The sequence below is a fragment of the Zootoca vivipara genome, chromosome 13, assembly GCF_965207765.1.
Source record: "Zootoca vivipara chromosome 13, rZooViv2.hap1.1, whole genome shotgun sequence".
NCBI lineage: Eukaryota > Metazoa > Chordata > Lepidosauria > Squamata > Lacertidae > Zootoca > Zootoca vivipara.
This window is the reverse complement of record NC_142596.1, coordinates 30,065,105-30,080,176: the sequence shown is the minus strand read 5'-3', so window position 1 is coordinate 30,080,176 and position 15,072 is coordinate 30,065,105. Positions and strand designations below refer to the sequence as shown.

Genomic DNA, 15,072 nt, shown 5'->3' with positions numbered 1-15,072 from the left:
CCTACATACACTGTAATGCTCCTCTTTACCACGGCGTTTTGACATTCAAAATGTTTATCACATTCCAATAGAACAAGTCTCTGAACACCAATGAAAGCAAGTTCCTTCACACAGATCTTCATTTCCTTAGGGTGCACGCACACTTAATATGAACTTCCTATTTGCAACCAGCATCTGCAGGGCAGCTGAATCCAGAGCAAAGAAATTTTTTACCCTTGCAATGCGATGTCAAAAATTGATTTTTTTTACCGAACATTTTATTTTACAAAATTTACAAATTTTTGCGAGAAAAACTTGCATTTCTTTTATAAGCTAAGCCAGGCAACACTAGAAAGAACAGATAACTATTTATAAATGAAAATGTATTAAACAAAATTTACATTTTTTGCCAGGAAAATTTGCATTTCAGCATTCTCCGGCAATAGAGATGCCCTTTGTCTTTGAAGAACATTGCCAGCTGTGCTGGAAACACTTTCACATGGGACACTTGTTCCTGGGATAGCCAGAAACCTCTTTGCAAGCACCTTCAACATTGGGAAGGACGCCTCATGTGCCTTCCACCATATCAGAGGGCTTTCATCGAAGTCCACTCTTGGCATAGCCATATAGCTTCTTAGCTCTTTTTCTGCTTTCAGTACAGACAACGGTGCTAATCCATCTTCTGCCAGGTCCTCCTCTTCCTCCTCTAAATCAAAAATTTTTGCCAGCCCTTTTTTTGGCAGAGCAGGCGGAGTATTGGGCTCCGTAGAAGCAACACACAGACTCCCATGCAAGTCTGCCATCTTCTTTATGGCCTCCTGCCTGACAGCCTCAGGAGCCTCCAAGTAACGCAGGCGAAACCTTGGGTCGCACAACGAAGCTAGACCTAAAGTGGTCGTCATAGGTGCACTTTCGTACTTTTCTGACAGTGCACCCAAAATTTCACGTTTAATGTCCTGCAGCAGCACACCGTCTCCCTCATCAGGCTGGAGACTTTTCTTAATTTTTTTATAAAATGGCAGAACAGATGAAGCAGTGTTATCATTGCTTCCAGTCGTGGTGATGTCCTCTAACACAGTAGTTGCAGACACAAAGTCTTGTATAGCAGAGATATCGCACTCTTCCAACATCAAATGGTTTTTGGAGGGATAGCCCAGAAACATCTCACTTAATGCACATTTGTTTTCAAGAAACGTTTGGCAGAGCTTAAATGTGCTCCACCACATTGTGGGACAAGCACTTGGCAAACTAACTTTCTCCATCTGAAGTATCTCTTGAGATCTGGCAAAGTCTCTTCTCATTTTCCAACTATGGCTGATGCTATTTTGCAGGTTTTTCAGTCTTGTAACTGCCTTTTTCAGCTGTGTCAAGTTTAAAGCTCGGTTAACCCCAACAGTTATGTTGTGGGCAAAGCAGGAAATGTGCTCTAAACCAAGCTGCCTAACTACTTTTAGAATATTTGTACCATTATCAGTTGTACTGCAAAATATATTCTTTACATCTATGCCCCATTCCGATAATGTGTCTGTGAGCATTTCACAGAGATTATCGGAGTTGTGGTCCTTCAAAATATGTTTACAGCCCAAGAAAGCATTCGTCAACTTCCACTCATCTGATATGAAATGTACAGTCACTGCCAGAAATTGAGTGCCTGCTACTGATGTCCAGCAATCAGTAGTGATGACCAGTTCAGTCTCCTTTATCTGACTTACTTCTCTCTTCATTTTCTCCAGAGTGTCATTATACAGTTTTGGAACTCCTTTGGTTGCAAAGAATTTTCTGCTGGGCAACTTATATCTTGGGTTTAGAGTGTTAACCATCTGGATAAATTTTGGGTGGTCCACTGTGTCATAAGACTGCAGGCATGTAGCCACGTATTCTACGATTGCCTGAGTACAAGATTTTGGCGCCTTCGAATTGAGCGGCTGAACATCCAATGCTGTTTTCAGCCGTTTTTTAGGATTTTCTGCAACCGTTACTGCAGGCTCAGAAGCACTAACCGTTGTTGCAGCTGGAGGATCATCAGCTTTATTACACGAATCGATGGAAATGTCTCTTGATGAAGAAGCCAACTCCCTAAATTTCTGTGGGTGGTGAAACTTGAGATGGCTACTTAGATTTGAGGTGTTTCCGCCTTTCGCAGATACCGAATGCAAACATATCTTACAAATGGCGACATTATCAATCACCACACGGTCACTTTCATCAGCAGGCAAGCCAAAATGCACCCAAACGGCACTTTTGGTTTTGGGCTTGGCTACCAAATGGTGGTATTCAGGACAATCCAAAGTACGGCGACGCTGAGTTACATATAACCTGGGAAAATATTAAAGAAAAAGAAAAATCTAATTTTGATGTATATATGAAAAGTAACTCAATGATAGCATTCTTCAACTAAACAATTAAAGACTTCTGGAGAAGCTATTAATGTCCTATACAGTCGTACCTCGGGTTACGACCACCTCGGTTTGCGAACAGTTCGGGTTACGAACTGCGCAAACCCGGAAGTGTTTTCGCCCCGCGCGCATGCGCAGAAGCGGCGCACGCGCGATCGCGCAATCTGCGCATGCGCAAAATGGCGGTGCCCATCGCGTTCGGGTTACGAACTATTCGGGTTACGAACTGCGATCCGGAACGGATCGCGTTCGTAACCCGAGGTATTACTGTATAGTCTTGGGGGCAAATTTAAATTTTTAGAAAGTAGTAGATGGCAGTGGAGAGCTAAACCACAGTTAACAGGGGCTGCACTGCGCAGGAATCAAAAGAAGCATTGGCTTCACGGGTATTCCAAAATCATGATTTTTGCATAGCACACACACGATTCATGATATATTGCCATATCACGTACTATGAAAAAGCTGTAACAATGTGGACTTCAGAACCGGTTTTGAATGATATTCAGGGGTACCTTGGTTTATGAACTTAATCTGTTCTGGAAGTCCGTTCTTAAACCAAGGCATGCTTTCCCATAGCAGCGGGGGAACAACGTCTGCTAAGTGTGTTCCATTTGTAAATTGAGTCCCCCGATGCTATGGGAAAGCACGCCTTGGTTTAAGGACGGACTTCCGGAACGGATTAAGTTCGTAAACCAAGGCACCACTGTATTGATATATCGCCCAGCCCCCCCTCACCAATTTGTTCTCTTAGCAGTAGCTCGTACCTCATAACATCTCGCAGAGTTGGGAGTTCAGCGGGCAACAATTCTCTGCCAGTTCCAATTAGATCGCTCACGTGAGCAGATGTCTCAAGACTTGTTCTCTGGTTAGAAGCCATTGTAGGTGGTTTCCCACTGGTTAAGACAGTAGTAGCAGCAGCAGTACTGACAGACAAATAATTTTTAACGATGAAGCTTCTTCAATCTGTGAAAGAAGCAAATACAGCTACAGAACGTTAGTGAATTATGTGTGTAACTGTAATATTACAATTCAATCTAAAAATATGTAAGTACTTGACCATTATTTTTTAAAATTATGAAATTTTACACTGTTAAAAATAAGACATTTAAAATTAAGTAGAATTCCACATAAATGTTAAAAATGTTTGTATGTACTTATTTAGCAAACAAAACTAAATTATATATATTCAACCAAAATATTTTTTGAATTCCCAAGTCATGTCGCAACTTTTAGCACCCCTCATTTTTGGAATTTGAAAGTTGAAAAATTCAACAAACCTGAATTAGGTTTGTGCCAACCTATTGGCACTCCACATACAGTATTCTGTTTGCTGACCATTTTTCTATGAAAAAAACCAAAGGAAAATAGTTATCCCTATCCATGAACATTGGCTGGGGTAGTAAATGTATCCAAATGGCAAAACTCAATGTATTTCTGGGACATTTTATGCCGCAGGTGATTTTTTTTTGTTTTTCCAAAGGAAAACTGTAAGTAGCAACAAGCTAAAATTTGGGGATATTCATCCAAGGAGCACCAGCTAGGTCTACTTATGTGTAAAGTGCACAATGAAAAGTGTGCCTTGTAAATTTTCTTGGATGAAGGTTAAAAACTCCAATTAAGCTCACCACAAAGGCCTGGCATAACCCAGTATGCTGCTTGATCACTTCTGCTCCCAACATACGTCTCTTCTCTTCTCCCTTGTGCTTCCTAAAGAAAATTAAAATAATAAGAATGAATTTAGTGCCAATAATACATTTTGTTTTCTAAATAGACAGGAGCAAGGAAGGTGTCTCTCTGAAACCAGCTTTTAAGCCTCAGCTCGTGCTCGTAATCAGTAAACTGCAACCAGTTTTCATACGAGGTGTCAGAAAATTAAGAGCTCATCATCGGCTGCTGTCCGATGGGCCTAACAGATTACCCACCCAGATTTTCCAAAATCACAGTTTAGGCTCCTCCCTATCTACTGGGCTCACATCATTCAGTGGCAGCAAACACACCTGGAAAGGTAAAGAAGGAGGCCTTAGAACAAGCAGCCCAGGTACTGGACTGCTTGTGCTGTAAGTAGCAACAAGCTAAAGTTTGGGGATATTCACCCAAGGAGCACCCGCTAGATCTACTTATGTGTAAAGTGCACAATGAAAAGTGTGTCTTGTAAATTTTCTTGGATGGTTAAAAACTCCAATTAACCTCACCACAAAGGCCTGGCACAACCCAGTGTCCTGCTTGATCACTTCTGCTCCCAACATAGTCTTCTTCTCTTCTCCCATGTGCTTCCTGAAGTAAATTAAAATAAGAATAAGAATGAATTAAGTGCCAGTAATACATTTTGTTTTCTAAATAGACAGGAGCAAGGAAGGTCTCTCTCTGAAACCAGCTTTTAAGCCTCAGCTCGTGCTCGTAATCAGTAAACTGCAACCAGTTTTCATACGAGGTGTCAGAAAATTAAGAGCTCATCATCGGCTGCTGTCTGATGGTTTTAACAGATTACCCATCCAGATTTTCCAAAATCAGTTTAGGCTTCTCCCTATCTACTGGGCTCACATCATTCAGTGGCAGCAAACACACCTGGAAAGGTAAAGGAGGCTTTAGCACAAGCAGCCCAGGTACTAGACCTGGTCAAAGGGGGCCCATCTAGTCCAGCATCCCATTCTGAGAGTGGCCAACCAGATGCCTTGGAGAATTCTGTAATCATCCTATCCACGCTCAGAAAAACAAATGCTTCTCATAGGTGGGAAAAAAGACCAAGGGAAGGAGGCCTCAACAAAGCCTTAAACCAGACTGGAGACCTACACATAAAATGAACTAGCCTAACAGCTCAACATTGATATGACACAGTCCTGCTATGCTGCCGCAGAATGATCTGCAGCAGCAAGAGGCTGCAAGATCCTCCCTTTCTGAAAGGTAAAGGGTTGTTTGCAGGATCTAAAACAGACCACCCATACCATGAGAACTATAAGGCATGAACAAAAGGTTTAACCACCTCCTTCAAAGTTCTAGCTTTCATTAACTCAGGGGGCAGCAACCTTTTCCAGCCGCGGACGGTCTGGATTGAGAAAGCGATGCATTAACTCATACAAACAGGTAAATGCATTGTCTCGTTTCTGGCCCTGCTGCCAGAAAATCAATTCACCCTATCACCAATTGTGAGAGATCTAGCAGTTAAAACAGTGGTCTTTTAACTTTTTCAGAATCCAAATTTGGGGATTCTGGATTTGGGGACCAATTTCATAATTTTGGGTCACGTAGTTACATGGCCGTAGTGGCTTAGATAAGATCTCAACTAAGTAATGTTGCAGACCGGCTGGAAACCCTGCTCAGCCATGAAATTCACTGGGTGACTCTGGACCAGGGTATAAATATATAAACTGACACATGGGGATTAAAAAACTATGGGTGTCATCCAATGTCAATCCCACTCAGAGCATAGCTATAGAAATTACTGGACCAAAGACTGCCCTGTCCATTAATTACCACTGGTCTACTCTGAGTAGGACTAACTGACTATAGCTCTACACCAGGACGAGCTTTTCCGTTCCTGTCTGATTTTAAAGGCACTTACAGCATTTTCGTAATATTCCAAAGCTTTTAATAGGTCTTAAATAATATAAAACATTTTAAATTAAAAAACACAACTGCGTCTGTTCACACGTGATTTGTGCCCCTTTTCGAATGTTCTGCTGTTGATCAAGCGAGACTAACCACTATAGCGCTAGAAACCGGCCTTTCCGCCCGCGTAAAGCGAACCTTACCGTCTACCGTTCGAGCGCGAGCGGGAAAAAGAACGCGCAGGTTCGTGGAACCGGCTTTTATAAACTCGCCCCACTTCCCAATTGGCTGGTTCTTGCGCAGGGACGCGAGCCAATTGCTTTGCCCTGTCGCACGACCTTCTGCAGCCAATCGTCTTCCTCCACCTACAGACACTCTTTCCACTGGCCGACACAGTCTACAACTCCACGACATTATTCTCTTTCGGGACATTTGATTGGATGAACCTAACGTGGCTCAAATTCGGCACAGCCATAGAGGCAAAAGAAATCGGGGGGGGGGGTAGACGGAGGCCCGCTCAGCGAGACCAATAAAAAAGCAGCCGGAAAGGTCTCGCGACACGCCGGTAGAACAAGCACTCATGGGACCTGTAGGCCGCAGGCCGCAAAAGAGCAATCTCGGTGAAGCGCTGCACTGGGAGAAAAAAACCATGAATCCCGGCAGCCCGCGCGGCGAGCGACGCGTGATCGTCATTTCCGGCCCGGCTTGCTGGGAGGCCCAGAGGTGGGGAGCAGACAACCAGGCGCTTGGCGGTGCAGGAGCTGGACTCTGCTGGGAGAAGGCGGGGGAGCCAACATGTGCCGGGGGGCCGCGCTTGGGCCGGCCGCCTCCTCCCCCCGCCACTCCCCCGCGTCAGGTGAGAGCGCGAGGGGCGGGGCCTGTGGGTGGAGAGGGGGACGGGCCTCCTGAGACGGGCGCCCCTCCCTCCAGGTGCTGAGGGGAGGGGAATTATTATTGTAGGATTATTATCATCATAATAATCATATTCTATATTTCTTCAAGGAGCTCAAATGATATACGTGGTTTTTTCGTACTCCAAAATGCATTTTATACTCACAACAACCCTGTGAGGTAGGTTAGGCTAAGGTAGCTTTATTCATTTACTACGTGCTTTTTAACATAATTAGGATATTGAAATTACACACACACACACATACATATACATACTGCAATTTCTCTGACGGCAGAGTATATGTATTTTTGCCTGCCCCTCCATTTTTATCCTCACAACAAACCTGTGAGGTTGGCTATGTTGTATGTTACTGGCCCCAAGGTCTGTGATTCTGTTGTTGTTGTAGTGTCGTAGCTCTCTTCAAGGAAGGAACTCAAGGTGGTATCCATGATACTTTGTCATCTTCGTCCATCCCCCCCGCTCCTCCCTTTTTCTCTACCCAACAACCCTGTAAGGTAGTGTTATTTTGTTTATAACAGTAGTTAGGCTGAAGGATAGTTACTGGCTCCAATGTCACATTGCAGTGTTCTACACACTTAAGTAGGGCTTTGAATCCCTGATCTTTGTCCAATGCATTAGCCCCTTCTAGTATGGCTGTATAATGCTGTCTTCAAGAACTGATGCCCGAGTTTGCTTGTTTCTTCTCTTCTTGTGCCCTTTCCTTGTGTTGTCGTGTCCTGTTTTGGATTGTAAGCCTGTGGGTGTGAATTGTCTTATTTTAACTTTTTGTATATAAGTTATTTTAGAGGGGTTTTATTTTTTGTTTTTTTGCTGAAGAGCACTACAAAAATGCTTTAAATCAGTGGGGAGAAAGCATATTGAAATTTCTGGTAGGTCTCTGAGCAATTTCTTGTAGATTGGCAGGTACATAATATATAATATGCTAGAAGAAAATAAACTGCTCATTTCCCCTATGACATAATATAATAACTATAAACTATAATAACTGTAGCAAAATGCAACCCCGCATTATAATAGTGAAATGAAGAAAGTTTTGTTGGGGGAGGGTAATCAGAATGAGAACTGGCGGTTCCTCCCACCACCACCTTTGGTATTCTAAATACGGTAAATTTGGAGGCTCAGATTTCTTTAATTCTGGGCTTTCACACCAGGTTGCACTTGCTATCTCAGGGATCTAGATGTTAAAAAACAGAGTAGATTCCACAGACTTGAATCTTGACCATACTTGCTATATATATATATATATATATATATATATATATATATATATATGTGTGTGTGTGTGTGTGTGTGTGTGTGTGTGTGTGTATATATATATAATGTTGGTGCTGATTGGGATGGCAGTCCAGTTGGGCACCCAACTGACTGCTCTAACTACTTCAGGGCAACCAAGGCAGTGTCTGATCCATACAAGGTCATATATATAATTGTTCATAAAACATGTACATGAATGTACAGAAACATGTCTGAAGCAGCACAGGAAGACAGGCCTGACTGACACCATTTTGACTCTCTCTCTCTGACCAGGTGTTCCTCTGCAAGGAAGAAGGGGGGTGGGGGAACCTTCTCATTGTCTCAGGAATTAAAGTGATAACCCTGGCATCCTGATACCTGAGTGCCAGACAAAAAGGGTGTGATTAACTTGGCTGGGAAACAGGGAAATGTAAATATCTCTCTTTTTTGTTGATTAGGTTTTGGGGGCAGGGGGCAGGGTCCAGGATGCTCAGATTACTGCCACCAGACCTCCCCTTTCATGATGTACCTATGATGAATCTAGGGAGGGGGGTCTTGGGCTACACCCCTTCTGTGACATATGGATGATGCTTCTGGGGGGGTGGGCTGAAACCAATTTCAAATTTCTTTTTAAGGGCAGGACACCTTTGTTTGGGGTTCCTTCCTTGTTCTCCTGCGTGAGAGGAAGGACCCTGTTGCAACAGCGAAAATAAAGGCTTTGCTTCTCAAACTTCTCTGGTTGGCCTCTGTTATATTCTCCAACCGATGGAGAACCCAATAAGGGAATAAGGGCAGATTTTTGCCTATATCAGGCCTGTGGCTGGATTGCCACTGCCTTCTCAGGCACCCTGTCCAAGAAGTGAGTACAGTGGTACCTCGAGTTACAAACGCCTCAGGTTACAAACTCTGCTAACCTGGAGGAGTTACCTCGAGTTGAGAACTTTGCCCCAGGATGAGAATGGAAATTGTGTGCAGCGGCAGCAAGAGGCCCCATTAGCAAAAGCACACCTCTAGTTAAGAACAGTTTCAGGTTAAGAACGGACCTCCGGAACGAATTAAGTTAGTAAGTAGAGGTACCACTGTATTTGTGACTGGACAGTAGTTATTTAACATTTCTGAGTGCTGGGGTGGGGGGGCACACCAGCATCTCTTTCAAGGCAGATGGCACACACACCACTCCTGCAGCACCCCCCCCCCCCAGATTTGGAGGGTCTTTGCAGTGTACTTCAGAGTTATATAACCTGTGACCCTCCAGATATTGTTTTGCTACAATTATCTTCATCCCTTGCTGACTGAGGCTGATGGGATTTGGAGTCCAATAGCATCTGGAGGGTCATAAGTTACCCACTCCTGCTCTAAGTCTGCCTGCACACCATACAGTTAATCCCCTCCCCTGAATCCTGGGCCCTGTTGTTTACCCCTCACAGGGCTACAATTCTCAGCACCCATAACAAACTATAGTTCCCTTGATGTTTTTTTTCTGGCAGGTGTGGGACCAGTGATGTGCTTTGAATGTACAGTGGGTACACAGCCTTAGTCTTTTCATGAGATTCTGATTTTATAATTTTTACAGTGGATGTCCTTGAGTTTGGGACAAGTGTTACACGTAAAGAAACAGCAACTTGCTGTTTCAGTCTTAAGCCTGCAGGCTGCAAAAATGTATTTCATGGGTTGCTTTTAAAAACCCCTTGATATGTTCCAACTGGATGGGTTTTTTTTAAAAAAAGAAACACTTGCGTTTCTATGAGTAAGGAGGGCTTCCCTTTCTTAGCTGAAACCTTTTGGGAATGGCTGAGATGAGGAAGTGCTAGATGATTGGCTGAGATTGGTAGGGGATTTTCCTGATGAATTTACATATTGCCTATTGCTCTGCATGCCTTCCTATTTACATCACTGAGAGAGCAGACTACGGCAGAGGCCAGCAGGCATGCAAGAGACATTTTGAAAGAGGGAAATGTTTGCCTGAGATCTTCTCTGTGGAGTGTTCTGCATGATTCAGCTCTCAGTCTGCATGTGAGGTAAAAGACTTCCTCTGTGGACTCTCTCGCTCTCACTGGGAAAATACTATGGCTCTGTGTGAGCCCATCAGATCACTAAACTGCTGCCCAGATAAGAGAGAATTGGAATCAGTTGTGCCAGTTGAATAACTAGTGTGAGTTCAAATAGGTTTATGGACTTGAAAAACATTCATGTTTTATTTTTCCAACTTAGATGCCACTATTCATCCTCACAGACTCCTGAGGTGGTTAACTGTTTTGTGTTAGCTCTTAATGGAGCTGTAGAAGGTTTTGAACTCTTAGGTGCCTGAGCAAGATGGTTTGATGTGTCCTGGTTCTGACTGGTGTTAACTGCTTGCTGCTCTTTACTGTATTCCATTTCCTACTCATGATGGAGAGCTGCTGACTGTTGCCTCCTTCCTTGGAAGAAGGTGCAATGTTCTGCCTATGGGCTGTTGTGCTTCATAGTGGCTTTGTTTAAATTCCCTTTCATGCTTAGGAGGTTTTGTGTATAAGGAGGGCTTAAATGTCGGTGATTCCAGAGTTTTCATTTCTCAGCACAGCTCTTTAAGCCAGCTGGTCTTTCACCCATTGGGTGAAGTGATACAGCTGTTTTCCAGGCTCTTGGGCCAGCTAAGGCAAAGGTTAGTCTTGTGCACTGCTTTTTAATTTGGTTTTAGAACAAAGTTAAACAGACAGTTGAAAATCACCTACTGTTTTCTTCTCTGCTTTTGTTACCTTTTGAGATGCAAGGAGGCTAGCTTCTGGTGATGCAAGGAGGCTAGGTTCTGGTGAATTGTGAAATGGTGCTGGGGGATGGAATGCAGTGTGCTGTGATTTGTCAAGCAATAAATAGCAAGGGTCCACGTGATTAGATTAAGACCTTCCTAATGTGCAGGTGCAGTGTTAGAAACTCAGATATATAAGCTATGCACCAAATGGCTCCTTAAACCAGGGTTGCAGTCACCAAAACAGAATGTCTAGTTGCCATTTTTGGGTAACATGGCTCAGTCTAAACTGTTATTTTTCAAAGGATGCACTGAGTCTGATTAAACATCTGGCTAGTTTAGATGACAACCTTGAGCTATGTTAAGAGCTTTGACAACTTAAAAAAGAAAAGTCACTTGATCCAGGGACAGTCCTCATATATATTGGCCTGTTCCGACCTCTTTTTCTTAATGGTGACCGCTCCTTCTCAGACTGCCCAGAAGAAGCATTATGGTTCCAGAAATTCATTCCCAATTGTACAGATAAAATATGATAGCATTCTACAGAATTGTACAGATAAAATATGATAGCATTCTACAGAATGGGGTATTAGCGTGTGAGAACAGTCCAGATCCAAATCCAAGGATTCCCAGGATGCACCTCCAGATGGTGGAGCCGTCAGGTGCCATCCTGGCTGCTGGGCATCTTCACTTGGTTGCAAATGGTTGATAGCCAGGTGCAAAATGCACTTGCCGCCTGACTAATTTTGAACACTGCCCAGGTGCATCCAGTATGAATGTGGACTGTTTCTGGCTTTCTGCTAGGTTAGCACATCATAGATGAGCTCTATGCATTAATTGCCATGGGTATATGTGACCAGTATTTCATGCAGCAAGCATGTGAAGTGTGAGTGACATGTCTTTAAGCACCTAGAGCAGCAGATTAGTCCAAAGCCCCTGATAGACGCCTCATGTAAGGTTTTGATTAGTTCCAACAGGACTCTAGCTATATTATTGATTATGCCAGCACCACTAGATATCTGAGAGCCAGCTTTCACTCTTTAGGGATTACTTCTATGCTGAATCATGAAAATGTTCAGCTGTTTCTTTGGCAGCATTGTAAAATGCCCAGGTGACTCAGCCTGACAGCCACATGTGAAATACCTCTAAGGAAGTAATTGTGAACTGATTTCAGTGCAGTGTGTCTTGGCTTGGATTTGTTTTTTAGAGGGTTAGACGTGAGTTAGTTTCCATCCTTTCTCAGTCTATGTATGGTTATATTTTTAAAAATTCTATCTTTTTGTTGTTGTAAATAATAATCTTAAGCTTATTTAACACTGATTATATGCTTCCTAGTGTAGTTTGGGGGAAATCCTTGGTACCCTGTCTGCTGTGGCAGCTAGGAATTTGAGATACTTGAGAGATTCATTCACTTACTTTAGTATCAGGCTGGCAGTCTTGCTTTTGAATCTAGTGTCTGAAAATTTATTATTATTTATTTATTTTCTGTGACAGTAACAGCTTATTTAACCAGTTCTTAAATGCTTGGAATATTTGCCTTCCTCCGTATTCCATAATTGGGCTAAACTAATCTTTGCTGCCACTAGCATAAGCTGGACCAAGCTTGAGCAACATTTTCTGGAACAGATCCAGTAGTTGTCCTTCAGGTTCATCTATTAACATGCATGTATTCATAAAACTGATAATGATTTGGGGAGCCTGTGACCCTTCAGTTGTTAGACACCATCGGGCCAGTGGCCAGGGATGATCAGAACTGCAGTTAAGTGACATCTAGAGGACACAATATTGCCCATTCTTCCTCTTTTCCCAGACCATAGGAGGGGTAAGACTTGGACAAAATAGCCAGCTCCCAGGAAGAAACATAGGTGAGCCCTCAGTTGCCTTCCTCATACCCTGTTTAATCTTGCCTAAGAGGTGATACTTCTGAGTGGTTTTGAGACATCAAGATGGCTGCAGGCTCTGCACTCCTGACTGAAGAGCTTTTGTGGTACCCTTCCAGTATTTTCTCAGCAAAGGACAACCCCGCTGATAACTAGTATGTCTACTTAAATAATCTCTGTGTTAATAGTTTGCAACTTTTGTCAAACCAACCTGCCTTGTCAGTAGGGTTGCCAGACTCAATAGTGGACAGGACTTCTGTGCCTTTAATTGCCCTGCTCTCTTTTGAGTCTGGAAACCTTAAAGAGAAACCAGCAGACCCTTTGCTTGGAAATTAAACAAAGGGTTTGCTGGTTTCTCTTTAAGGTTTCCAGAATCAAAAGAGTCAGTTGTCAGTAGAAGGTGATTCTGTTTGTGTTAGAGTTTGTTGGGCTTGAGTCTGAAGGTGGAGGAGGCAGATCCATTTTCTCTGATGCAGCGTTGGTGAGTGCCCATGGGCTGCAGCAGAAGTTGGCTAAGGAAGCAGTTTAATGGGCTATGGTCAGTGTTCCCAGGACAGTGCCTGGATCTGTGGCCTCTAAGTGCAGATCAACAAATGCAGGAAACGGAGAGCCCTGTGGGTTTTTTCTTTCTTTCACCATGAGTAACTCTGCTTCGTTCTAGAGTCCTGCAATTGTTTGTTTTCTTCTGCATAAACAGACTTTCAGCAAAGGAAACAGGAGGACACAAATACTACTGGAGTACATCAGATTTTATAAGGGGGCAAGGAAAAGGAAGCCTAAATGTAAATAAATCCATATAAATAATTCTCTGACCAAAAAAATGTATCAGCACATTACTTGGCCATATCCATCTGCTGGCCACAACTGAGAGCAAATTCATGGAGTATTAAGCTGTCAATAGCTACTAGCCACAGTGGCTTTGCTCAGCCTCCTCTGAATACCAGTTGCTGGGAATCACAAATGGGGAGATGGCTGCTGTTGCTTGTGGGATTCTCATTGGTGCATCTGGTTGGCCACTGTGAGAACAGGATGTGGGACTAAATGGGGCCTTTGCTCTGATCAATCAGAGCTGCTTTTATGTTCTTAACGTCTTCTTCTTCTTCTTCTTCTTCTTCTTCTTCTTCTTCTTCTTCTTCTTCTTTGGCGATCACTCGTTTCCAAGTAAGATTGTCTTCCATAAACACAGTTTTAACAATGGGTCCATAAGTGAGTGTGGAGGCCAATTCTGGATCCACACGTCCTTCCACAGTGGGGACATTGGTTTCCGGGCGGGAGTTGATGACGGTGTGGATTTGCCAAGCGTGCCTTCCTCTTAGCACGTTTCTCCCTTGCGTCCTGAGATCGAGTGTCTTCAAAGCCCATGACACCTTTGGTAAAGGAGCGCTCGCAGGCCAGTGTTTCCCAGTTGTCAGTGTTTATACCACATTTTTAAAAAGTATTTTTAGTTATGTTCTTAACAGAACGATGGCCTCAGTGGACCCTGATTGGTCTGGCCCAGCAGGGCTCTTATGGTCTTATCCCTGTTCCTAATCATATACTGAGGTGGATGGTGGCTTCCATCTCCTCTCTGGCATCTGATTGTCATCAGCAATGTGACTGACCGAAAGCTCGTTCTTTCAGCTTACTTCAAATTTATTTATTTTTTTGGCAAAAACAGAGAAGTAAATTAAACAAACAAACAAAAGCACAACCCTGAGTTGCCCATCAGAGGAGCCAGGAAGACAGCTGTCCATTCCAAACACAGGCAGGCCGTGGGACCTGGATCCAATCATTCCACCACCACCTCATCAAGGTAGGGCTGCATGTTCTTCTTTGCCAGCTGTGGCAAGAGGCTACTCAAACTGCTTGTGTTCCTAGTGCAAAGTGAGAGGTTTGGTTTGCTGATGGAACAGGCAGGCTAGAACGTGGCTTAGCATGTACAGTCTTGGGAGTAGAGAACACCAGAAGAGACTAGCTGCTGGATCAGATCAAGGGGGGCGATTCAGTCTAGCATCTTGTTCTCACAGTGGCCAACCAGATGCCCTAGTGGGAAGCCCACAAGCAGGACCTGAGAGCAACAGCACTCTTCCCCGCTTGTCATTCCCAGCAACTGGTATTGTGAGGCATGCTGTCTCCAACAGAAGAGAGTAGGACTTACCCATCCAACTTGGTGGCCATCACTCCTTCTTGGAGCTAGGGCACTGTTGCTGGATGGGTGCTTCTGGAGAAAGAGAGCTTGTCTTCTTCCAAAGGTAAGATCAGAATATTATTTTTGTTTTTAAAACTCTCTCATACCAAATGTAACAGATTTGTAGAAAAGACTTTACAACCTGAAAAAAGAGGCAATGCATGTACTTTTGTAAACCAAGAAAATATTTAATAAAAATATATATTAAAAAATCATTTTAATTAGGAAAAAAT

At 43.4% G+C, this 15,072-nt stretch overlaps 2 protein-coding genes and 2 non-coding genes across 16 annotated transcripts in view; 1 reads left to right on the top strand and 3 right to left on the bottom strand.

Annotated features, from left to right (window-relative positions):
• Positions 1–278: 278 nt before the first annotated feature.
• LOC118092642 (E3 SUMO-protein ligase ZBED1) lies at positions 279–6,188 on the bottom strand. 5 transcript variants are annotated; one of them, XM_035130962.3, is made up of 6 exons: positions 6,125–6,188; positions 4,568–4,649; positions 4,001–4,082; positions 3,653–3,717; positions 3,140–3,338; positions 279–2,295 (listed from the first exon to the last, which is right to left on the bottom strand). In XM_035130962.3, exons 5-6 carry the CDS (start codon positions 3,250–3,252, stop codon positions 366–368), a joined length of 2,043 nt encoding a protein of 680 aa, XP_034986853.1. In that variant the 5' UTR covers positions 3,253–3,338; positions 3,653–3,717; positions 4,001–4,082; positions 4,568–4,649; positions 6,125–6,188; the 3' UTR covers positions 279–365. The 5 variants fall into 5 exon arrangements, with proteins under 5 accessions (XP_034986853.1, XP_034986856.1, XP_088512998.1 ...); XM_035130965.3 differs by having other exon boundaries at positions 5,935–6,165; XM_088656872.1 differs by having other exon boundaries at positions 6,075–6,129.
• On the bottom strand, positions 4,185–4,267 carry LOC118093336 (small nucleolar RNA SNORD60). Its single transcript, XR_004693627.1, has one exon. It is a non-coding gene; the product is annotated as a small nucleolar RNA SNORD60 (small nucleolar RNA).
• Positions 4,755–4,837, bottom strand: LOC118093337 (small nucleolar RNA SNORD60). The gene has a single exon (XR_004693628.1). It is a non-coding gene; the product is annotated as a small nucleolar RNA SNORD60 (small nucleolar RNA).
• A 452-nt stretch (positions 6,189–6,640) lies between the features above and the next one.
• Positions 6,641–15,072, top strand: part of TRAF7 (TNF receptor associated factor 7) — a 33,418-nt gene continuing 24,986 nt past the window's right edge. For 2 of the 9 annotated variants that reach the window (XM_035131399.3, XM_035131394.3), the window contains exon 1: positions 6,641–6,777. The gene's annotated coding sequence lies outside the window, so the exon portion shown is untranslated. Of the gene's footprint in view, positions 6,778–9,951; positions 10,220–14,329; positions 14,465–14,678; positions 14,904–15,072 lie in introns of those variants that run through there. The other 7 variants (XM_060282593.2, XM_088656869.1, XM_088656871.1 and 4 more) reach the window with 7 other exon arrangements.

Bases quoted from the DNA above. Each gene is read 5' to 3' on its own strand.
- LOC118092642 (XM_035130962.3), bottom strand. From the start codon at position 3,252: ATGGCTTCTAACCAGAGAACAAGTCTTGAGACATCTGCTCACGTGAGC. The intron at 2,296-3,139 runs GTACGAGCTACT...ATATTTTCCCAG, and splicing joins ACTCTGCGAGATGTTATGAG to GTTATATGTAACTCAGCGTC.